The sequence below is a fragment of the Salvia hispanica genome, chromosome 3 (assembly GCF_023119035.1).
Source record: "Salvia hispanica cultivar TCC Black 2014 chromosome 3, UniMelb_Shisp_WGS_1.0, whole genome shotgun sequence".
Lineage (NCBI taxonomy): Eukaryota > Viridiplantae > Streptophyta > Magnoliopsida > Lamiales > Lamiaceae > Salvia > Salvia hispanica.
Genome location: NC_062967.1, coordinates 8151438 through 8177451, shown reverse-complemented (window position 1 = coordinate 8177451; position 26014 = coordinate 8151438). Strand labels below are relative to the sequence as shown.

Genomic DNA, 26014 nt, shown 5'->3' with positions numbered 1-26014 from the left:
TTAACTATTTTTCGGTTATGATAGCATATTTGATTTGAATATAGTAATGTATGTATAGTATTCACTTACTAACTAATAAATTAATAGTTTCCATAGGTTTTATTTGTACCGTTATTATCTACTATTTAATAAAATTGGCGGTTTAATAGTTCCATAGTGGAATAAAGCGACGGCTCATTCTTAGTAAATAGTAGTAATAGATTATTTTTTCCAATTATATTGAATAATATAATATTAATTTGGGCCAGTCCATTATTTAATAATTAAATAAAATATTAATAAGATTAGATTTGGTTAATTCATATTTTCTACTTCGCCGCTTTCTTCTTCTCCCTGTAAGTTTTCTTTTTCACTGTATTTTAATTTCTCTTCCTTCTCTTCTTCTATTATGATAAATATGAATTGATTTGGACTTGAATGCAATAACTCAAACTATAAAAAATGTGTTTGGTATACTTTTAGTGCAAACCTAAAGATATGTATTTTTTCTTCAAAAACCTATAATATGATTGGTTTTGCAGTACTATTGGAGGATATTATTCCACTGCATTTTAGGTTTTGCAATACTGTTGGAGATGGTTTAAGAGTACAAATTTGGGTTGTTTGTTAGGATTAATCTGGGTTTTCGTTTTTTCAATATAGGAGTATAAATTTAGTTCGTTTGTTAGGATTAAATTTGGTTTTTGTATCCGGCAGTATCAAATTGTTAATGATTTTTAATTTTTATCAATTATTATTATTTTAGCCTGAAAATATATTTTAAAATTTTTTATTTCCCTTTCTTTATCTTTTCTTTTTCGTTAAATTATAAATAATTACTGTTATTTTAGCCTGAAAATCTATTTTAAAATTTTTTATTTCCGTTTCTTTATCTTTTCCTTATTTATACTTGAAAATTTTATTTCCCTTTCCAATTATCTTTTCCTTATTTATTTGTCTTTACAAGGGATTAAACCGTCGCTTCCTTCTTTAAACCCGCCGCTGCCGCCTCACCTCCTCCTCCCTTAAATCCTTCGCCGCAGCGTCGCTTCACCTCCTTTCACAGAGACACCTTTCACAGAGACAAATAATGAAGCCGTCACAAAATTCTAACGCCGTTGTTGGACTGAATTCAAGGTTTGAATTCATTTACTATTCTTAAAATTTGATCGGTGGTTTGCGCAAGTCAATTTTGGTTACTGATTTGTCGATTTTGGATGAAAATTAGCTCGGAGATTGGTGGCGGTGACTTAATCATATTGCCGCCTAAGAAAATGAAAGATAAGAAAGGGAAAAGTCAGGTTAGTTTTAGTTTTAGCTTGTTTTTATGATTTGGTTAGTTTAAAGTTTTGATTTTTATTTAATTTTAATATTGGGTGTTGGAATAGCTCAATGTGAGGCAGCAACCGAAACTAAGTAAATCTCAGAAAAGAAAGCTAAAGAAGCTTGAGGTATGTGTATTTAGAAGCTTGAGTGATTCTATTACTATTGTTTGTTGTTTAATTGGACCTTTTGCTGTGTAGGAAGAGAAAGAAAAGGAACTCCTTATGTCAAAAAGCATTGAGACATTGGAGTAAGAACATTGATTTCAGGCCTTCTTAGGATTGCTTATAATCACATTGATCGGAGGCATTGGGTGTTAATGGGGTTTGGTTTGTGTTTTCAGGAAATACAAGATCAAAGATGATGTTTTTTCACTCATGTGGTCTTCAAGGAACTTGGGGCAGGTATTCCATTATCTGATAATCTGATTAGTATGTTCTGTTTGATGTAGTAAGGGCTCTTCGAATTAATAATATAATATTCCCATTGCAGGTTGAGACTGTTCGTGAGAAACGGAGAAGAGAAGTTGAGTTTTCGAAAGCTGGTTTGGAACTCCCACATGCTGAAAAGGCTCACACTAAAAGGAAAAGAGATGTTGTGTCTCACAATGATGATATTGAAGTGTCTGAGGATGATGTCTGTTTGCCGGATAGAAATGTGCATTCAGATGTCAATATGCAATCGTTGAGTGATGAACCTGATACCTCTGATAGACGAGTTGGTGATTCATTCGAAGAAGTGGCCAACGGCAATACTCAACCATCATTGCCAGGATCTGAGGAAAAATCAACTGAGTCATGCCAAAATGAAGAAGTCATGAAGCCTAAGGTAGCTAACTATATTTGTTTCTGAAGTTGTGAATTGTTTTACATATAGGAAGTAAATAAAACAACAGCATGCTTGTTTCTATGTTTCGTACAACATATTGTCCTCTTGCGTTATTTGTGTCCTCATTTTACAACTACATGTACTCCACTCACAATGACTCTAGCTTTACCTGTTTCTTTGATTTACAACTACACGTACTCTACATTGTAATGACTCGTGCATATCTTGGACAGGATGTGATGGATGAAGATCCAATTTACAATCGTGAAGGTGAAAATAACCATAGCAACTGTAATTCATCGAGAAATCATGTTGCTCCAACTGTGGTTCATGTCTCAAGACCTAAGGATGTTGAAAAGCAAAGGATGGGTCTGCCCATAGTCATGATGGAACAGGAAATAATGGAAGCTATAAATGAGAATATCAGTCTCATTATATGTGGTGAAACTGGTTGCGGAAAAACAACCCAAGTTCCTCAGGTTAGCCATGTTTCAAAATTTGTTTGTAACATGAATTTCTTGGTGGAACTTCTTTTACTTATTGCAAATATGGAAAACTTTCAGTTTCTTTATGAGGCTGGTTTTGGTTCGCGTGGTTCAAACACTGGAGGTGGCATTATTGGCGTCACCCAACCTCGCCGAGTTGCAGTACTTGCAACAGCCAAGCGGGTGGCTTATGAGCTTGGGCTTCGATTCGGGAAGGAGGTGGGATTTCAAGTAAGGCATGACAGAAAGGTTGGAGAGAATTGCTCAATCAAATTTATGACTGATGGAATTTTGCTTCGGGAAGTGCAGGTTTGTTTTCATGCTTTACAAAATGAATTGTTCTAGCAGTTTTATGAATGTGAAAGTTAAGTAGATTTTCTGACTGATTGTAATGGTGATTTTTTTTTCACTGCAGAATGATTTTCTGCTGAAGCGATACTCAGTGTTAATATTGGATGAGGCTCACGAGAGGAGTCTGAATACAGATATTCTCATCGGGATGCTTTCTCGGGTTATCCAAGAGCGTCAGGTAACAACTCTCACCTATTTGAACTTTATGTTGTACTTGTTCCCTTCTTGCATATGTTTAGATGGCTTGCTTCTTTATTTGTGCATGGCAGAGGGAATACGAGATGCAGATGAAGAGAATTCTTGCCGGGGAAACTATTGAATCTGAAAATAGGATATACCCGTTGAAGCTTGTGCTCATGAGTGCTACTCTACGCGTGGAAGATTTTGTGTCTAATACAAATATATTTCGCAATCCTCCACCAGTGATTGAAGTTCCAACTCGACAGTTTCCAGTGACCACACACTTCTCAAAGAAGACTGAAATTGTTGATTACATTGGCCAAGCTTATAAGAAGGTTCTATCAATTCACAAGAGATTGCCACCTGGGGGTATTCTTGTTTTTGTAACTGGGCAGAGAGAGGTCGAACTTCTTTGTCAAAGGTTACGAAGAGCTTCTAGAAAGCTAGTTGAAGACAAGGCTTCAGCCGTATCTGTAGAGAAACCACCCGAAGAAAATGATATGAAAGAGATAAGTGAGGCATTTGAGTTCCAAGGGAGTTCGGGTCATGAGATAACTGAGCGCTTTAATTCTCACATGGAGGAAGATAATGAAGATTTTCCAGAAGACGCATCTGATGCATCTTATGACTCGGAAGAAGAAAGTGATCTGGAGTTCTTTAGTGATGGTGAGAATCAGACGAAACCTGATTCTGAAGGCGATATTTTGGGAGAAGAGGGAACTCTTACATCACTGAAGGCTGCTTTTGAAGCATTATCGGGGAAAAGAGTTTCTGATTCCAACACCAAAGGCAAAGATGTTCCCGAGACCCCTGAAGGCGGGTCAGATCCGTCCCGTTCCCTTTCTGAACGAGATGACAAAGATAAGGGATATTCCCCTGGTAAACTGAATGTGCTACCACTTTATGCGATGCTTCCTGCATCATCCCAGCTTCGTGTTTTTGAAGATGCTAGGGATGGAGAGCGGCTTGTTGTAGTTGCTACTAATGTGGCTGAAACCTCTTTGACGATTCCTGGAATAAGCTATGTTGTCGACACTGGAAGAGAAAAGGTGAAGAACTACAACTCTTCGAGCGGCATGGAGACATATGAGATACAGTGGATAAGCAAAGCCTCTGCAGCTCAGCGTGCTGGAAGAGCCGGAAGAACCGGCCCGGGACATTGTTATCGCCTCTATTCCTCAGCAGCCTTCAATAACTTATTTTCTGATTTTTCAATTGCTGAAATATCAAAGGTGCCGGTTGATGGTGTTGTCCTCCTTTTAAAATCCATGCATATTGGCAAGGTATGTTGCTATTTATAGATTGGTTTGATTTTTATATTTAGTTTGAACATGTAAGTAAACTCCACGTTATCTATCATTTCAGGTTGCAAATTTCCCTTTCCCCACACCTCCAGAGACCGATGCTTTGATTGAAGCAGAACGTTGTCTGAAGATTCTTGAAGCGTTGGATGAAAATGGCAGACTGACAGCTCTGGGGAGGGCCATGGCTCGGTATCCAATGGGTCCTCGTCATTCCAGAATGCTTCTCACGGTTATTCAGATTATGCAGAAGGCAAAAAAGTGTGCCCGAGCAAATCTCGTTTTGGCCTATGCAGTTGCAGCAGTGGCGGCTTTAAGCTTGACAAATCCTTTCCTTCGGCATTTTGAAGACATTGGAAACAACGCAGACGGTAAAAGCCATGCTGAGGAAGCTGATTCTAAAGCAAGCAAGAAAGCTTCAGAGAAAGAAGAAAAACCGAGGAAAAAGCAACAGAAACAAATCGCCAAAGCTTCTCGTGAAAAATTCGCCAACCCTACTAGCGATGCTCTAACTGTTGCGTTTGCGCTTCAAAGCTTTGATCTTTCTGAAAACCAGTCAGAGTTTTGTGATGAGAATGCTCTACACTACAAGACCATGGAAGAAATTTCCAAGCTGAGAAAGCAGCTTGTGAAACTAGTCTTCGCCTCGCATGATTCACAGCAGGACTTCTCCTGGGCGCACGGAACTATCGAGGATGTAGAGTCTGCTTGGATGGTTTCCTCGGATAAGCATCCTCTTCAGCTGAACGAGGAGGAGATATTGGGCCAGGCTATCTGTTCCGGCTGGGCTGATAGGGTTGCGAAGCGCATCAAAGGAGCTTCACTTTTGGCAGAGGGAGACCGAAACACGAATGCAGTCAGATACCAAGCTTGTATGCTGAAAGAAACCGTCTTTCTTCACCGGTGGTCGTCCATCTCTAGATCTGCACCCGAATTTCTCGTATACAGCGAGTTATTGCATAGTAAGAGGCCATACATTCATGGAGCCACTAGCGTGAAACCGAATTGGCTTCCTGAATTCGCTCGGGTATCATGTAGTTTCTCTGCGCCGCTCTCAGAGCCAAAGCCTTATTACGACGCTACAGCTGATCAAGTCATGTCATGGGTGGAGCCGACTTTCGGCCCACATCTCTGGCCGCTTCCTCTGCACGGCCTGCCTATCAAAGATGATTCCACGAGAGTCGCTGTGTTCGCCTATTCGCTGCTAGAAGGCCAAATCTTACCGTGCCTGAAAGCTGTCCGGAAATTCATGGCAGCCTCCCCTGCAACCGTGCTGAAGCCAGAGGCGTGTGGGCTGAAACGCATTGGCAATCTGTTGAGTAAGTTAAACAAGAAAGGAAGAGTAATCGACACTCGTGCTAAACTAGGAAAGATGTGGAAGGAAAATCCTAGATTTCTCTTCCCAGAAATCCAAGATTGGTTTCAAGAAGGATTTTTCAACCGGTTCGAGGAACTCTGGGAGGAGATGCACAAGCAAGCTTTGGGAGATCCCAAGCAAAGGTTGAAGAAAAAGGCCAAGAAATTGAAAAGAGAGGTATTATTTGCAGTTGAATATTAGCTTATTATTTATGGTGTTACTTATAACTACTTAGGGGTTGTTTGGTTAGCTTGAAAATGCTTGAAAATGAACTTTTTAAACCACTGTTTAGGATGAGCAGTTCATATTTTTAACTTATATTCGATAACAACCGTTATTTTTTTCATGTTTTATACTATTCATCTGTCATAAAGCTGATATGCTATGTTGGTATTGCTCATTTTCTTGCATTGTGTGATCTTCTATTGGTGCTTGGATCAAAATCCACTTCACTGAGAAGGCTGTTAATCTTTCAGGAGCAAAGAAGATGATCTCGAGTGGCTGTCGTGCCAAGGTTGGGTAGGTTGCTGGAGATGGGAGAACTGAGAAGCCAGTGTTGAAGGCTGGAAATGCCGGAGTGAAGAAGAACTCATGGCCCAAGGTTCGTAGTGTTGCTATGAATCCCCACGGTGGTGTTAACCGATCAACACATTGGTCATGCCACTACAGTTTGTCGCGATGCACCACTGGCCAAAACGTTGCTCTTATCGCTGCCAGAAGAACCGGTCGTCTCAGGGCCAAGCTGCTGGCCTGCTGCTAAAGCTGAGATGGCCTAAGAATTCTTATCTTGTTCTCTGCTTTATATTTGAATTTGCAATGTTTTGTTGAGGTTAACACTAAATTTTGTTTGGATTACCGAGTTTTGTATACTATTGCATTGTTTTCATATGGTTTATTTTTTTAAGTCATAACTATAATTGTGCTTAGCCTTTCAAATTCTTTTTACGGTTTAGTTCCTCCATCCACATTTATTTGACCACAAAAAAAAGAACAAAAACTTAAGAGGATTTAAATTTTAAATATACTGTTTTTGTTATTTCAATTTTTTCTTTCTGTTTTCAAGTAGGGCAAATTGTTTGGAAAATAATCAAGTTTGGTTAATTTCTGGTGAATCGTGCAATTTTCAAAAGCCTATATGGTGGAGAGCAGCAACTCAAAAGTGCGTAGCCACGTTTAGGCCAAGGAGCGCTAAACATGGAAAATATTCCTAGATAAGGTTGTTCCATGATGAAAGGTAGCTTGCCCCATCGTTATCACAGATCTCGTTATCATATGGTTCTTCATCACAAAAACACAAGGAATCCCCCAAACTATACAAGCAACAATTGAAATCATCTCTATTTTCAGAATTCATGGACTTCACTGGCCAGGAAAAGTGCTGAAACGTTATGTCTCAACATCAAAATAACAAAAGAAGGGATCTCCCCGGTTTTTGAAACTAACCAATAGAGATTGCCATTAACAAATACACCAAAAGAGGAGCCGCCGTGAGCGCGATCAAATGAGAAGGTAACACGTCTCCACGAACATCCCGTTTCCAGAGTTAATACATAACATCCGTACTCCGAGTTAAGAAGGGCAACCTTGTACTGTCCACTTATTCTGCTCACTCCAAGTCCATAATGAACTCGGCTCCGAGGAGACGGGGGCCGTTGAGCTCAACAAATTCGCGGGTGATCGGATTACATACATAAAGATGATCATCACTCTAAAGATTATGTCCTAAAAGAAGCAAACCATTGGCCGAACCAATTATCGATGTTGCTCGAGGGAAATTGAACTTGGCGATTGGATCATGCTTGTGCTTGGCTTCCAATTTGGAAAAATTGAACCAATTTGAAGCCGTCAAGGGAATGTCTTCATCCAATTTGAAAACACAGAATAAATTTGAATCAGAACCATCCTCGTCCATGACAACTAGGGCAGGGGCAGATTCGGAAAAACCGAGCTTGAGAAAATCGTCACTCTTAATCAAATCGCGCCATGACTTACAAACGCATTTACAAATTGCGATGTTTCTAACCGAGAGTCTCAATAGGATGTCGATGACGATTTCCGATTATAGGTATCTCCAATAATCTTGTTTCATCTTTCCTTCACCCTCTAGCTTTCCTTCTAGTATAATTCTATCACATAAACTATATGATGCAAATAAAATATGAATCAAACACGATTTTGAGAAAGAAATATGTTCACATATTACCATATAAACGTGGATACAAAGAAATTAAATATCTAAGGAAATAAATCAAATTATAAGAATAAGGCAATATGTTCTAGATTTCTAAATATGCATATTACCATATAATCCATAGGAGGAGGAGGAGATGATCAAAGTATAACTAATCTTAAGTGCATAATTAGAGAATAAGAATTTAGTTCACTATAATTTATAGTGAAGTATTTACTTCCAGAAATATTTAGTTCACTACAATGGCATTTTGGTTCACTCCGTGTTTTCAAATTCGCGTTGCCTTTAATTATAGTGAACTAAATTAGTGGACGTTGCTCTATTCTATCACAAATACTAACTTATACACCCTCGAATTTTAAAATTCAAATTCAAGTTATTTTCTATCATTTTTATTTATAACGCTAGATAAAAAATTGTGTCTATTTGTATGAAAGTTTACCGTGATTAACTCTATTTTTCTATTTGGAATAGGGTTTGGACATATTGTGCTCAAGGGTTTCGACATTGGGAGTCCAGGCTTCACAGCAAGGAATTTTATTTTTTACCGTTCGATCAGATGTATTAACTTTTTATTAACTGTTTAATAGAAAATTAATTTGCAATAAAAAATATAAATTTTAATTATGTAGTAATTTTTAGTATGTAACTAATGCAATTTTTGGAAATTTAATTATGCGATTTTAGTGCTTTTAATTTTCAAACTCTATAAATACCAACGTATTTTCAAACTCTCTGAATATGATATAATTAGAATTAAATTCATAGACAAATAGTTGAAAAACAGAAAAGTTTATTAAATGTTGAACTTATATATACTAATAACAGTAGCCTCTTGAGATTTTTGGTAGATAATTTAAATGGATCAATAATATTAGGTTAATGATAAAAAACAATCATCAAAAGTAAATTATAATGAACGAACGAAAAAGGACAACCTTGTGTTGTCCACTTATTTTGCCTACTCCAAGTCCATACAAATTGGGTATGGAGGGGATCTGGCCCACGGATTTCAACAAATTCACGGGTGATCGAATTGCATGCATAAAGAGGATCATTAGTTAAACAACCTTCCAAAAGAATCAAACCAATGGCAGAACTAAGTATATTAATCGTGTTTGAGGGAAATTAAACTTGGTGATTGGATCATGTGTGCTTGTGATTGGCTTCCAACTTGAAAAAATGAAAACAATCTGAAGCCGTCACGGGAATGGAGTCGTCCAATTTAATTTGAAAACACTGAACCAATTTGAATCATGGCTGAGCATCGAGACAACTAGGGCAGGGGCGGATTTAGAAAAACCCAACTTGAGAAAATCGCCACTCTAGCTCAATCAAATCGTGCCATGGTTTGCAAATGCATTTGCAAGTTGTGATGTTTCGAAGAGAGAGTCTCAATAGGATGTTGATGAAGATTTCTAAGGTAGTATTCTCCACAAATCTTGATCAATTTTTCCTTCACCTTCTAACTTTCTATCACATACACTATATGATACTCCTACTAACAAATAAAATATGAATCATAGACGTTGTGTTAATTAGGTTTAGGACATAGTGTGCTAATGCGATGTGATCTCTTTAAGTTAATTAGCTCAATTTAGTTAAGTTTATTAATTTATAGAATTAATTGAAACTTACCAAAAAACTAGTCTCGGAATCCAATATAATTTAATCACGCATTCTTGCTATGCATGTTCTGAAAGCGCATACTCCAAATAAAATATTGGTTCTCGTTTGTTATTTCAAATTTTCTTTCTGTTTTCAAATAAATTTTTGACAGTACAAATTCCGGAAAATCAAACAACTTTGGTCAATTTTGGCTAATTCTGCAACTTTAAAAAAGCCGACTATATAACTATCTTTAAAAAAAAATTCAATTTTTTTATGTATACTCCATTTTTGTGCAATATTTCTACCAAGAGTACCCACCAGAAAATTGCTAAAGACATACTTACTATAGATAAAAAATGAAACACGTAAGAAACAATATTTTTAGGCCATGAAACAAATTAGGAATTTTGCCAAAGTTATGATATACTTAACCTATTTACACAAATTAAAAATATTGACTATAAATTGATCAAATTTAGTATTTTTTTTGACAATTTGCTATTTTTATAATAAAATTGTGATTTCAAGCTTTAAATACTCTCAAGTGTTAAGAAGACAATAATAGATACACGATATTACATGTTATAATTTACAAGTACAATAGCTATTAATTAATGTTGTAGATGTTCAGTAGCAATTTGTAGAAAATACAGTACTACATAATTCATAAAAGAAAAATGTTTATCACTATAAAAGCATGATATGTTATTATTTCAACTTACAAGTACTTTTGCAATTAATATTGCCCGTGTTCTTGGCAATTTTCTAAAAACCATATATGCTGTTATTACAAAAATTACAATTTATAATATATACATGCTTATCACCTTAAAAACATTCAATGTTATTATTAGAGTAGTCTATTTATGTTGTGAAAAATACAATTTATAATAATATTAATTTTTATCTCTCTAAAAACATTACGTATAAATTTGATTCGCACCTTAGGCCGACCTAGCTACTCAACCGTATGGATTAGTATTCTACAATTAATATACTAATAAGTTTTGTATGCTACAATTATTATATATTAAAACCAGTACTTAAAATTATTAATTATCTTTCAGCACCTAATCTTAAGACGACAGCACGAATAACATAAATTATTAGACGTTACTAGAGGCTAAGACCTAAGAGTGTCTAAAATAAAATCTAATTACTCAATTAGTATATATGAGAGTTCGAAGACTTAATTATAAGAGCCAAAAAATTCAAATTTTATAGATTACTGTACTATATGCCGACCTATCCATTTTAAATTAAACACTGTCACACACACTAAAGACTATACATCAGTATTATAGGAAATCAAGATTTGTTGCTAGCATTACCAAAAAGTTAAGCAAATTTATGCATTAATTGTAATTACATTTATAATCAATAAATTTTTATTATAAATTAATAAATCCAATTGTGAATATAACAGTCGTTTTTAATCTAATTACAGTTATTACCAATAAATGTCGATTAAAAATGAATAAATGAGAAAAATGAATATTTTCTCATAAAGCTAATCACCAACTTGCATAAGCTTTTTTCACAAATTTAAAAAATAGCGTGAACTATGTAAACATCCCTAAATAATAGTATTTGCATTTTCATGGTCATTGGTTAAATTTTATTAGCATTAATAATATTTGGACAATGAGAATAATCACATTATATAAGGTCTTATTTTTGCATATATTTGGGATATCTCTACCCTTTGTCATTTTACTGGCTTTGAGGGCATATCCGTCCATTTGCCCTCAAAGCCAAAGGAAAATTGATAAAGGATAAACATATGTACGGACAAAAAACATGATTACTCTTATTATTCATACACTATTGGTGCTAATAAAATTTATCGCAAAAATACACTTCTCAAAGGACCTTCTATACAGTTCTCTTTAAATTAAATATCTCAGATATACTTCTTTGTTACTTATGTTGAAGACAATAATACACTAGGACTAAATGATGTGTTAAAATGACAACCCCTCTTAAAATAACAATATAGCACCATTCCTAGCCAATCATTTGTATACGTGGATGAATAATCAGCTGCCATGTGACAATCATAAAAAATTCGCAAGGGTAAATTTACGTGGACTGCAACATCCAATACTCTAGACTGCAATATCCAATACTTTAAATTGCAAGGTGATGCGACCTGCAATATCCAACGCTAGACTGCAATCTATAGATTGTTGTAGATTGATATCTAGCGTTTATACTATGACAGTCTAGCATATATAATTTGATTATTTATTTCCGAGTGATCAAAATTAATCAAATCAAACTACGATACCTAACTAAATTAACCTATATATACCCTCTTTCTTTCTATATATATTTATCAGTGATCGACCACCAATTCCAAGACTTAGATAATATTACTTCATTATTTGCAATGGAAATTCAGTTTCTTGAAAACAAAAGCATTCTTCTCACTGGCGCCGCTGGCTTTCTTGCAAAGGGTAATGTAGTACTTGTATAATTTACACACACACTCACAATAAAAAGATTATATATTAGCAACACTTAAGACGTGTGTTTGTGAATCTATCTCTATATATACATGTAGTTGTGATTGAGAAGATAATTAGGGTTCAACCAAATGTGAAGAAGCTATATCTTCTCTTGAGGGCCGAAGATTCCTCCTCGGCTTTACATCGTTTTAATACCGAGGTTTGTTAACATACTAGCATGCAAGATTTAATACTATGGTTTGATTTTTTATGTCTGGTTAGTCAGTAAATATTTTGATTTTGATAGTGCATGTAGCTTCATTAATTTTATTTTTTTTGTGATGTTTATATTTTGAGCTATTTCTCGCTATCTTTTTTGTCTTGAGAGTCGCGCAAAAAAATAGTATTGATTCTTTAATATGCATGTCAATAATGAATTACTATCTTATTTTCCTTAAAACTAATTAAATGAAAGATCATTCATAATAATCTACATGATTTAATCATATAGTATAATTTGACAGGTGATGGAGAAGGAGTTGTTTAAGGTAGTGAGGGAGAAGTATGGTGCAAAATTGAATTCATTTATGGAGGAAAAGGTGTGTGTGTTATCCGGCGATATCACTTGTGATTGGTTGGGATTAAAAACCTCTATTTTGGAAGAGCTCTTTGAAAAGTTGGATTTTGTCATCAACTTAGCCGCAACTACTGATTTTGATGAAAGGTATGTAACATGTATGTGCACATGTCAATTTCCTCGCCATCTTCATACAATGGCGAATTCAGATAAGGTCAGGGTCCACTAATTCCACTGCCGATCCATGAGAATAAAATATTACTACTTCAATTTAGTTTTCTGAGCTGCCAACGACCCTATGTGGCAAGTATAGTCAAGGGCAAGGGACAACTTCTTCACTGTGTCCAATCTCATGAGTTTCGTTTTATTCGATCAGCCATATATTAGTAGTACAAAAAATGGCCGATTACAATTTTATGTTATTTCTGATTTTTTTTTCTCTTTTTGTGTTTAATTTGAAGATATGATATTGCGTTGCGAGTCAACACAATTGGAGCTGCAAATGTTTTGAGTTTTTCGAAAAAATGCAGAAAATTGAGGATGCTTCTTCACGTATCTACTGGTTAGTTAATGCATATATTAACTTTTTAAATTTTTTTAAAAAATATTGTGAATGACCATTCGCAAATAATTGTCTCCTATACTCCTATTAGATTTTTCCCGCTCGTATGCGAATAACCGTCTTATTTACCTTTTATATTCTCAGTACTAAATATAAAAGTAAGATCCACATTCTATTAATTTTGTCACTCATTAATACGTATTATATTTTTTAAAATTCAAGCCGACTCAAAGTGAGACAATTGATAATTATGTGCGAGTTTTGTTGTGGATAGTATAAATGTAATAAAGTCATGGTCATGTGATTGTAAAATGTGCTATATATATGTCACTATAGATCTATATAGTATAATAACTAATGAAATGTTGATTTTGTAGCATATGTGTGTAGAGAAAATGAGGGTCTTATTCTCGAGACACCAATAAATGAGATAGAAGGAGTGGATATTGAAGAGGAAAATCAAATTATCCAACAAAATCTTCAACAACTACAAGCTCATGCAGCCTCACACAACCATATTACATCAGTTATGAGAGATTTAGGACTCCAAAGGTTTGCTAACAATTTTCACTTAATTACATACTAAAATGACAAGAGCTACATGCAATTTCGAAAATTTCTAGAGTATTTAAGTAATTTTTTGTTATTCATCTTTGTTTTGAGATTAATATCAAGCTAGCTATTATAAAACACTTTTTTGGAGATTCATAAAAATTTATGAAACTTGAATATAGTTTTTATTTTTATTTTCAAATATAATTTGTAGTTGGAAAATTTGTGAAAATTTTTATTAATTGAATTTGATTTATTGTTGTAACAGGGCAAAGAAGTATGGGTGGCCAAATACTTACACTTTCACAAAGGCAATGGGAGAAATGGTGTTGGGACGATTTAAAGAAAACATACCTCTTGTAATAATTCGACCAACCATGGTCACAAGTACCCTAAAACACCCCTTCCCCGGTTGGACTGAAGGGGTTCGGTAATAACTCAAGTGCCCTAAAACACGTGTCGTCTACTATTAAAAATATTTTTTTGGACGTATGCAGTATATTGTTTATGATACATTATTTTGGGTGAATGCATGTAGAACCATTGATTCCTTTATCGTTGGATTTGGGACAGGCAGACTGACTTGCTATCCAGGTGATCCCCAAAGTATACTAGACATGGTAAGGCACCATTATATATATACTACTATAATTAAACAAGACATTCTTACACACATAAACACAAATTTTAATTTAATTTAAATGGATTAATGAAATAATATGCAGATACCAGCAGACATGGTAGTGAATGCTATGATTGCATCAATGTCATCACACGTGGACAAAACGACACGCTTAATTTTCCACGTGGGATCTTCGTCATCGAACCCAGCTCCATATCACCAGGTTCGAGACAACATCGTACGTTTCTTTACAGAGCAACCATGGTTCCGCAAAGATGACACACCTGTCGTTGTCAGAAGGCCCACGCAGTTGCCTACTAGGGTTGCGGCCCGAATATACATGGAACTCCTTTACTTTATTCCCATTCGGGTTCGTGTTGTGCCAATCGTTGTTTCATTTAAAAATTTATTACTACTATAAGCTAAATATTGAATATTTTCAATGCTAATTGAATTGGGTCCATTTCAGATTTTAGGGATTGTAAATGCTGCAAGTTTTCGATATTTTGATCGAATCTATCTCGATCTTTCTAAGAAGGCTAATTTCTTGCTGCGGTTGGTCGATCTATTTAGCCCTTATGTCTTCTTCACTAAAATGTAAGTTATGATGAAGGTATCAAATATGTCCCTATTTTAATAACTTTGTTTTAATAATACAAATAAGTATTTTTCATATATATGCAGATTCGATGATACGAATGCCGAGAAATTGAGAAATGCGGCAAAGGAGACGAGTGGCGATATTGAGAATGAGATATTGAACTTTGATCCGAGAAGTATAAATTGGGATGATTATCTCATGCATACTCACATTCCTGGCCTCGTCAAATATTGTTTCAGACGTTAATTCACAAATTAAATGGAATTATATATGGTGCTTGTATCAAGTTAAGTTAATTGATTGTATAAAATTTAATAGTTCCAAATAAAATGAATTATATACGGTGGTACTATTAATTTCAAATATATGAAAACGTTGATTTATATCTGTGTTGTATGGATGATAGTAATGGTTTTTTTTTTTTGGAAATGTATCATACTATTAAATACCGTTGAAGCAATTAAAATGCCACTGGCCACATACATATTTTTTCTTTAATCGTAGTTATTAGTCCACATAGACATCAACTATAGTTTATATTTTCACTTATATATTATGATAAGGGTAGTATGATAAAATGCAAATTTATATATCATACAAACTTCAAACTCCTCGATACAGCTTTAATACAATATCAACAAAGTGTAAAATTTCAAGATTTTGATGTCAACACAATATCAACACAACATCAATCCTTGACTACCGTTGAAACTCTGTTGACATTTTCCTATTGATATTTTTTGTGATATGTTGACATTTTGCAATGTCATAGTATGGAGTTATATAGTTTGCATTTGATCACATTCCTTATAAACCAATTATTATATTCCTAAACTCACTTATAATTTATCTTTATGTGAATATTTTTTTTAAAATTATGACAGGTTTAATAACACAGTAATACCAAGAAACAGATTTATATATAAACTTTTCTATTTGTTTGATATTACAGAAATGCTTAACTTGAACCTCAGTCAAATACAAAGGCCCGCCTCGACCCGGCCAAAAATACATTGTTGTGGTCATTTTATGTATCCCACCTCCCCACTCTCACAGACACCCCTCTTCCCAGATTTTACCCCTTTTTTGTATTTGACCGATTTTTCTCTTCGAATTATGTTCAAATGGTTTGAGTGATGTTTTTTCTTTGATTCTCTAAGGCAACTATTTTTATTCTTCATTTTCTTGGTGATGAAAAATACCACATATATATGATTACGTTGTTTAATCTTTTTTATTTTGTCCATTCAAATGGCAAATCATCTGAGCATATTAGACCCATCATTTGGAAAGCTATATTTAGCCCAATAACAAATGGGCTTTCTACCATTCGGATTGTACACTCTATCCGGCCCATACTTTGTAGCCCTATTTGTAATTACCTATATTCTAATTTCAGGTTGTCAAATTGGTACACCGTACCCGGTATTTATGTTCATGCCATATGATAGTGTCTTTATATAGAATGTAGTTTATTTAATTTAATCATTTTATTAAATTTGTAGTACTGTTCGAAATATCTTGTTATATAGTACTTCCTCCGTCCCATAAAAGATATCACACTTTCCTTTTTAGTTTGTCCCGTAAAAGATGTCACATTTCCTCTTTTAGAAAAAGTTCATTCTCACGTCAATTATAAAATTATATTTTCTCTCACCACTTAACACACAAAATAACATCTCCTAAAATCTCGTGTCATTTCCCAAGTGTGACATCTTCTCTGAGACGGAGGGAGTATAATAGTAGTATACTAGTTTCATATTAAGTCGTGCAGATTTTATTAAAATAAGAAGAAGAACTATATAAATTTCACACGTGCTATGATAGATTTTGGTATGCTGTATTAGGTCATATCCAAGTATTTACACAAACTCAAATTAATTTTTGATCAGTGTGTGTCACACCAAAAAATAATTTTACTTCAATCATTTCCTCCAAACTCAAACCCAAAATAATATTCCATATTTATATATTTTTTCAATTATATCTACATACTTATTTAAATTACATATTAGTCTCACAATATTTTATCAATAATTTGTATAAATTAAATAATTATACATACACTAAACTTACTATAATATAGTCAGCTTGCTAATTTGTTAATTTTTTTTAAAAAAAGACATAATTTATTATAATATGGTCAGCTTGATAATTTATTAATATTATTTGGAAAAAAAAAATATAATTTATTATAATATAGTCAACTTGCTAATTCATATTTAATTATTTTCAATAGAAAAAAATATTTGCAAATTCCATGAAAAAATTGTGTGTAAAAAGATTTCCCAGACCCCAGTACAACGTTAACATGTCTCTACTCAATATGTGCAAATTATGCCAGCTGATTCAACTAAGTAGTGCACAAATTATGGCCGGCTGATTCAACTAAGTAGTGCACAAATTATGGCAGGCTGATTAACTACCTCAAAATAATCTCCCTCTGTCTCTGAAGAGTATGTACTATTTTCTTTTTCGTCCGTCCCCAAAGAATATGAATATTTCAATATTAGAAACTCTCTTATCTCTAATGAGGTGAGACTCATTATCCACTAACAATAGGTAAAAACTTTCTTTATCTATATCTCTTTTACTTTACCAATAATGCATTAAAATTCGTGCCGAACCCAAAGTTCATATTCTATGGAGACGAAGGGAGTAGTAAGGACTATTATGCAATATTTTAAAAAAATTGTTGTAGCTACTCAATTTTGGTGTTTACTTTAAATTTGGTGTTGTTTAATTAAAAAATCCAAAAATAAGTTTGGGTATGAAGTATAATTGAAGAACTTTTTTACATAAAAAATGAGATTTGGTGTATGGTCGGAGGTGGTCTTGGTCACGTATTTCGTACTACAAGTTTGTATTGTTCACTTTGATTATTTCAATTTTTTATTCTGTTTTTAAACAATTTTGTATAATAAAATCAAGGCTCGAAGATTCAAACAGTAGAATTATTTTACAAATACTTTTGACATTGAGTTTCTGATAACTGAAAAATAAATTATAAATTTATATATCACTCACGTTAAATATATCATGTACTCATAAAAATTTGAGTAGAGTATTCGTAGTATGAACACCTTAGGCTGGCCCGATCTATCTCAACCGTATGGACCAGTATTATACAATTAATAAACCAAGGTTTGGTGACTCGTATTTTTTAAAAAAATGAAGGAATATGATTAAAAATTTAATGGAAATATGAGTCAGTATCATTTCATATATTAGTTTTCTACCATAAAATATGGACACGATGATTTAATAAAATATGAAACTTTATTGTATTGTAAAAATAAATTCCGTAATTATATTAAACATTCTAAAATAGTAAAAATTGTGGCATTTTTATATTTTCCACACTTACCAGTATAAACAAAATTTACACGTTACTAGAGGAGAGGCTAGGAGTGTCCAATTAAAATCTGATCACTCAATTACTGAAAATTAATGAGAGTTTGAATACATCATTTATAAGAAAACACAAAATTCAAATCTGATTAGGGCACTATATGCCGACCTATCTCAATTTTAAATTTTATAAACTTTTACTAAACTCATCCACAGTCAGCAATTAAAATTAAACCCAACACTCAGTCACAAAATTTCAGCTATAAAACCTACAATTCCACGTTTTCTTACTCAATGTATCCCGCAAGTATGTTTCTGGCGAGCCTAGTCAAGTTCAAAGCATGTTTTTCAACCATAAACGTTCGAGTTTCTTGCTAAACCCTAAACATTTAATTATAAAACAATGGAATATATGCTTAAACACGAACATAAATAAATGTTACTAGTATAAAAAAATTATATAAGATAAAAATATGTTTATTAAATTTGGGTTAGCCCTTGGGTTTTGGATTGCACTAATATCTATACATTTATTTTATCATTCATTAAAGAAGGTACACTAGAATTATTAATAATAAAATGTATTTTTGATTATTTATATCATGAGTAATAAAAATCAAATCAAACCACGATACCTAAATACATTTAAGTTTAATAATAATGCTAAATTAGCAGGGACATGTTGGTTTTGTAGAAACCTCACAATTTTCCATCAAATTCACCTACCCTATTTATTTCTATTTATATATATATCAATGATCGATCATTTCCGAAACATAATTAGATATTACTTTATTCTTGAACTAATTACTATATAGCCTTGTGTTTGCAATGGAGTTTCACTTTCTTGAAAACAAAAGCATCCTTCTCATTGGCGCCTCTGGCTTTCTTGCAAAGGGTAACATACACTATATTTATACACACGAAGATTATATTTACAGTTGAGTCCACATATATAAAGTTCAGCTTACAAACTAACACTTACATGTGTGTGTGTGTGTGTGAATTTATATATATATATATATATATATACAGTTGAGTCCACATATATAAAGTTCAGCTTACAAACTAACACTTACATGTGTGTGTGTGTGTGTGAATTTATATATATATATATATATATATACAGTTGAGTCCACATATATAAAGTTCAGCTTACAAACTAACACTTACATGTGTGTGTGTGATGGTTGTGGTCATAATATCCGAGATACATTATTACACTAAAAGCGTTACATTATTAACTAGGCTACATTATTAGACTACAGCGTGTTACATTATTAGCCGAGCTACATTATTAGACTACACAATCTACATTATTAGGTGACACGTGGCATTAATCTAACGGTTACATTACAGGATCCAATGGCTGAGATTTGCTTTATTTTTTGACAGAATTTCACTTATGGAATGATCACATCCCTATATATATATATATATATATATATATATATATATAGGGATGTATTCAGGTCAGAACGCTAAGTATGAGTAAAACTCAAAACACTTGCAGTCCATTGGATCATATGATCTAATGGTTAGATTAATGCCACGTGTCATCTAATAATGTAGAATTTTAGACTAATAATGTAGCGCGGATAATAATGTAGCATTTTAGTTTAATAATGTAGCATTTTAGTTTAAAAATGTACAGTTTTAGTCTTACAATGTACATTTCTAGTCTAATAATGTACCTCGCCTAATAATGTAGATTTTTAGTATCATAATGTAACAAATCACAGCCATCCAATCTAATGATCCAAGGGCTGTGATTTGTGCTGTGTTTTACGCTAAGACGCTGTAAGGACCCTAACACACCCCTATATATATATATATATATATGTATATATATATATATATATATATATGGGAGATGATCAAAACAAGTATGTGCTTAAATCAAGAAATGCAGCCCAAATCATGACCCTAGGATTAGATGATCTAATGGTCAATAATTAACCAAAAATACGGAAGGTCATAATTAAGCCGTTTTAGGTCATATTATAAAATTCGGGTTTATGTCATGTTAAGATTATTTTAGGTCATGCTTTGTTAGCATGACCTAAAAATAAACTAACTATGACCTAAAAATACCCTACGTATGACTGTGTTCTGCGTTTCTGTATTTAAATCTAGTTTTCATAGATCAAAACCCTATATATATATATATATATATATATATGTATGCAGTTGTGATTGAGAAGATAATTAGGGTTCAACCAAAAGTGAGGAAGCTCTATCTTCTTTTGAGGTCCCAAGATTCTTTCTCTGCTTTAGATCGTTTTAATACCGAGGTTTGTTAACGTACTTTCAAGATTTATTATTCATTCATCGACTTTTATGTCTGAGTAGGCGAGACTCAGTCATTATTTTGATTGTAATGGTGGACCTTTTGTACCACACTGAAAAGGTGGTGTGAATGTGCCATAAGAATGACCAAATTGTAGAGATATTAGAGGAATCCTAGTTTTAGAAATCAAAATACATTAATAATAATCATAAGTGACTACGAAACAATAAAACTCACTATTTGGAAATCCTAGGATCTCAAATAAAAATAAAGCGAACTTACCGAAATTGAAATAAAATCCTTAAAACAATAAAATGATGATTTTGCCCGTTTTACAAGCCCGTGCAATTTCAAGCCATTTCGACACGTTTAAGAACTACAGAAAAAAGTTTCAAATCTTTGATGCATGCTGTCAATAATGAATTATCTTTTTTTTTTTCCTTCTAAAATCTTATGATTGAATTATATTGTACACCATAATTTGACAGGTGATGGACAAGGAGTTGTTTGGGAAAAATATGGAGCAAAATTGAATTCATTTATGGAGGAAAAGGTGTGTGTGTTATCCGGCGATATCTCTTGTGATTGGTTGGGATTAAAAACCTCTATTTTGGAAGAGCTCTTTGAAAAGTTGGATTTTATCATCAATTTAGCAGCTACTACTGATTTTGATGAAAGGTATGCATCATGTATGTGTACATATCAATTTCCTCACCACCTCGATACAATGGCGAGAGTCCACCAATTCCACTGTCGACCCATGAGAATAAAAAATTACTACTTCAATTTTGTTTTTTGAGCTGCCACCGACCCTACGGGGCAAGTATAGTCTGGGGCTAGGGACAACTTTTCACTTTGTCCAATCTCATGAATTTCGTTTTATTGGATTTGTCGTTGCTTCTATATAGTATATTATTAGTACAAAAAGTGGCCGATTACTATTTTATGTTATTTCTGATTTTTTTTTTCTTTTGTGTTTAATTTGAAGATATGATATTGCGTTGCGAGTGAACACTATTGGAGCTGCAAATGTTTTGAGTTTTTCGAAAAAATGCAGAAAATTGAGGATGCTTCTTCACGTATGCATATATTAACTTTTTAAATTTTTTTAAAAAATTGTGAATGACCATTAGCAAATAATTGTCGCATATACTCCTTTTACATTTTTCCCGCCCGTCTACGAATAACTGTCTTATTTACCTTTTATATATATTCTCAGTACTAAAGAAAAAAGTAAGATCCACGTTCTATTAATTTTGCCATTCATTTATACGTGTTATATTTCTTAAAATTCAAACCGACTCAAAGTGAGACAATTGATAATTATGCGCGAGTTTTTGCTGTGGATAGTATAAATGTAATATAAGTCATGGTGTGATTGTAAAATGTGCTATATATATGTCACTATAGATCTATATAGTAAGTACTAGTATTAACTAATGAAATGTTGATTTTGTAGCATATGTGTGTAGAGAGAATGAAGGTCTTATTCTCGAGACACCAATAAATGAGATAGAAGGAGTGGATATCGAAGAAGAAAATCAAATTATCCAACAAAATCTTCAACATCTACAAGCTCATGCAGCCTCACACAATCATATTACATCAGTTATGAGAGATTTAGGTCTCCAAAGGTTTGCTAACAATTTTCACTTAATTACATACTAAAATGACAAGAGCTACATGCAATTTCGAAAATTTATAGAGTATTTAAGTATTTTTTTTGTTATTCATCTTTGTTTTGAGATTAATATTAAGCTAGCTATAATAAAACAATTTTTTGGAGATTCATTAAAATTTATGAAACTTGAATTTAGTTTTTATTTTTATTTTCAAATATAATTTGTCGTTGAGTTTGATTTATTGTAACAGGGCAAGGAAGTATGGGTGGCCAAACACTTATACTTTCACAAAGGCAATGGGAGAAATGGTGTTGGGACGATTTAAATAAAACATACCTCTTGTAATAATTCGACCAACCATGATAACAAGCACCCTAAAACACCCCTTCCCCGGTTGGACTGAAGGGGTTCGATAATAACTCAAGTGCCCTAAAATACGTCTCGTTTTCTATTAAAAATATTTTTGGGGATGTATGCAGTATATTATTTATGATACATTATTTTGTGTGAATGCATGTAGAACCGTTGATTCCTTTGTCGTTAGATTTGGGACAGGCAGACTAACTTGCTATCCAGGCGATCCCCAAAGTATAGTAGACTTTGTAAGGCACCATTATATATCTATACTATAATTAAATAAGACATTCTTACACACATAAACAAAAATATTAATTTAATTTAAATGGATTAATGAATTAAATAATATGCAGATACCAGTAGACATGGTAACGAATGCTATGATGGTATCAATGGCATCACACGTGGACAAAACGACTCACTTAATTCTCCACGTGGGATCTTCGTCATCGAACCCAGTGCCATATCACAGGGTTCGAGACAACATCGTACGTTTCTTTACAGAGCAACCATGGCTCCGCAAAGATGGCACGCCTGTCGTTGTCAGAAGGCCCACGCAGTTGCCTACTAAGGTTGCTGCCCGAATATACATGGAACTCCTTTACTTTATTCCCATTCGGGTTTGTGTTCTGTCATTATCGGATCATTGTTTCATTTAAAAATTTATTAATATTGAATATTTTCAATGCTAATTGATTTGGGTCCATTTCAGATTTTAGGGATTGTAAATGCTGCAAGCTTTTGATATTTTGATCGAATCTATCTCGACCTTTCTAAGAAGGCCAATTTCTTGAGGCGGTTGATCGATCTATGTAGCCCTTATCTCTTCTTCAGTAGAATGTAAGTTATGATGAAGGTATCAAATAGTATGTCCCTATTTCAATAACTTTGTTTTTGATAATACAAATAAGTATTTTTCATATATATGCAGATTCGACGATATGAATGCCGAGAAATTGAGAAATGCGGCAAAGGAGATGAGTGGCGATATTGAGAATGAGATATTGAACTTCGATCCGAGAAGTATAAATTGGGATGATTATCTGCTGCATGCTCACATTCCTGGCCTCGTCAAATATTCTTTAAGACGTTAATCCACAGAATGGTACTAATTAAATGGAATTATGTGAATTATTTTAAATAAAAGAGAAAAGGGTCAAGAAATTGAAAAGACGGTAGTTGAATATTGTTCTCATAATTACTTAGAAATATGATTAATTTATATTTCAGATTGCAGTTTATGTTTTTTCAATTTGGTTTTGTTGGGAGTTTTTTTTACTCTCTTTCTTGATGATGTGCAATTGTCTATTTAAAAACTTGGTTTGAAGATTTAAATAATAGGAGTACAATTATATATTTTCATCAGTACTTTTGCACTTTTGCAGTTGAGTTTGCCGATATTCCTACTATATGTTACTCCAAATCTTCTTTCTATTGTAACGATCTTCCTCATTTAAGAAATACAAACAAGTTAAAATCTTGTAAGTATATTTTACGTGATTTAGTTAAGATTTAGGAGTAATATAATAATTTTGAATAAGATTAATGCTATACGTTTGTGATTTTATTCATTTTTCAAATTAAATGAAAAACATTGGTTTGTAGGTTTGTGTTAAAATGGACCTCTTAAAGTGACACCGTGACACCACATATCCAACAATATTATAAATGCTACACAACAATATTACAAACGCTACACATCAATCTATAGATTGTTGTATAGCGTGTTGGATATTGCTGGCCGAAAAAAAATTGTTGTATACAGTGTTGTATATTGTTGGCCGAGATTTTTACACTTGAGCATTTTTTTTATTGTCACATGACAGCTTATTATACGTCCATGTGTACAAATGATTGGCTAGGAATTGTGATATGATGTTATTTTAAGAGGTGTTGTCATTTAACGAATCCCTTGATTTGTATTTATAGGTTTTCTTATTGGAAGAAGCATATATATTTGTTCTATCAAGACTTATTGCAAAAAATCATTAATTAAGTTTGGCCAAATTCTTACTTGTCATATAACTTTTCAAAATTTCTAAATTGTTGGGACAACAATAAATTTTTTTTTTTTTTTGGAAAAAGAGGCACACTAAGGTTATTTTTCGTGAAGTGGATGACATGGATGATTGAACGACATAGTATTTTGTGTATAATAGAAATTTGGTTGATGGACCAATTGAAAAATTATGAAATTTTGTATTTTGTCATTCAAAGTTAGAAAGGTTTGGGACAAACTATAAATGACATATTTTTCGTGATTTAATAGGCAATTAACCATTTTGTCAAATTATAACATATTTTTCTTATTAATGTATATTGCCTTTTGGTGAAAATTACTTAATTTATTGTAGTATTTCTTTGTATACAGACATTTTACATACCATTGCGTTATTCAGACCCATAAGGGATTGACTTATATTGGGTCCAATAATAAATGGGATTTTACAAATCGACTTCTACTCTATTCGGCCCATATTATGTCACCCAATTTGTACACATTAATCTTTTGATATTCTAAAAAAAAACATTTTTCCTATATTAAATGTTCAGCTAATTTTCAAATTCAATTTCCAACCATTAGCAAGTAACCTGTCAAAATTCGTAGATGTAAAATAATTTTATATTATTACGATCATAGCAGAATAGTTGATACGTACATGTATTTATATAGTATATTACTCCATAAATATGATATCTAATTCGTTGCCACTTGTTTCTAAATTCAATGGGTAGTTTATTTATGTACATGTATAAATTATAATGAAAATTTCCATGGGAAAATATTGTAGTTCGTGCAATCAATTTTACCTTTGAAATTTGAATTTGAGAGATACCCTATTATTTAAGATTAAATTTGAATTTCTGATGCTTCTTCGAGCATTTATTTTAGCTGTCCAATGGCTCAGAGAAAAACTGACTAACAAATTAAGTAGTCATGGAAAATATCAAATTTTTAGTCCATGCAAATAAATGAATTCTAACACTAGAAAATTAATTTTAAAAAGGTCGTACCAATCACATCACATTTATAAAAGACTCATAATATTAATATTCACAAGCTTTACAGTCTTAATAATAAATTAATGTGTAAACTACCTATCTTATTATTTTTCTTCACATATTATCAAATACCAAATACTATACATTTTAGATTACTTGAAAATTACTCCTATCTCATTTGACATGGCCAAAAACCTTTTTCTTTAGCCTATAATGTTCAAAATTCAAAAAATACCTTAATAACTAGTTGGGTCTTTTTTATTTATTGACACAGGTATGTTATTTAATTTCTGCCTAGAATATTTGAACCAACTACATGCAGCCAACAAGGGACTTAAAACTTTACTAAATTAAAAAAATATAGCCTCAAATTTAATATATTATATTCGAAACGTTATGCAAAAACATCTATAATCACAAT

General features: G+C 32.9%; 2 protein-coding genes and 1 pseudogene across 3 annotated transcripts; all 3 read left to right on the top strand.

Annotated features, from left to right (window-relative positions):
- The first annotated feature begins 945 nt into the window (after positions 1-945).
- On the top strand, positions 946-6692 carry LOC125213342 (ATP-dependent RNA helicase DEAH13). Its single transcript, XM_048113832.1, has 12 exons — positions 946-1116; positions 1208-1280; positions 1368-1430; positions 1503-1552; positions 1646-1706; positions 1795-2130; positions 2364-2609; positions 2694-2924; positions 3031-3144; positions 3236-4429; positions 4512-5981; positions 6281-6692. Exons 1-12 carry the CDS (start codon positions 1070-1072, stop codon positions 6293-6295), a joined length of 3900 nt encoding a protein of 1299 aa, XP_047969789.1. The 5' UTR covers positions 946-1069; the 3' UTR covers positions 6296-6692.
- Positions 6693-11953: 5261 nt separating this feature from the next.
- On the top strand, positions 11954-15355 carry LOC125215831 (fatty acyl-CoA reductase 3-like). 2 transcript variants are annotated; one of them, XM_048117399.1, is made up of 10 exons: positions 11954-12065; positions 12173-12276; positions 12581-12780; positions 13095-13195; positions 13573-13747; positions 14016-14177; positions 14286-14367; positions 14473-14739; positions 14839-14966; positions 15054-15355. In XM_048117399.1, the coding sequence occupies exons 1-10, from the start codon at positions 11999-12001 to the stop codon at positions 15214-15216; spliced, it is 1449 nt and encodes a 482-aa protein (XP_047973356.1). In that variant the 5' UTR covers positions 11954-11998; the 3' UTR covers positions 15217-15355. The 2 variants fall into 2 exon arrangements, with proteins under 2 accessions (XP_047973356.1, XP_047973357.1); XM_048117400.1 differs by lacking the exon at positions 12173-12276 and having other exon boundaries at positions 11965-12065.
- Positions 15356-19111: 3756 nt separating this feature from the next.
- LOC125209177 lies at positions 19112-24137 on the top strand (annotated as a pseudogene).
- Positions 24138-26014: the final 1877 nt, after the last annotated feature.

Bases quoted from the DNA above. Each gene is read 5' to 3' on its own strand.
- LOC125213342 (XM_048113832.1), top strand. From the start codon at position 1,070: ATGAAGCCGTCACAAAATTCTAACGCCGTTGTTGGACTGAATTCAAG. The intron at 1,281-1,367 runs GTTAGTTTTAGT...GTGTTGGAATAG, and splicing joins ATAAGAAAGGGAAAAGTCAG to CTCAATGTGAGGCAGCAACC. The intron at 3,145-3,235 runs GTAACAACTCTC...TGTGCATGGCAG, and splicing joins GGGTTATCCAAGAGCGTCAG to AGGGAATACGAGATGCAGAT.
- LOC125215831 (XM_048117399.1), top strand. From the start codon at position 11,999: ATGGAAATTCAGTTTCTTGAAAACAAAAGCATTCTTCTCACTGGCGCC. The intron at 13,196-13,572 runs GTTAGTTAATGC...TTGATTTTGTAG, and splicing joins GCTTCTTCACGTATCTACTG to CATATGTGTGTAGAGAAAAT. The intron at 14,967-15,053 runs GTAAGTTATGAT...ATATATATGCAG, and splicing joins TATGTCTTCTTCACTAAAAT to ATTCGATGATACGAATGCCG.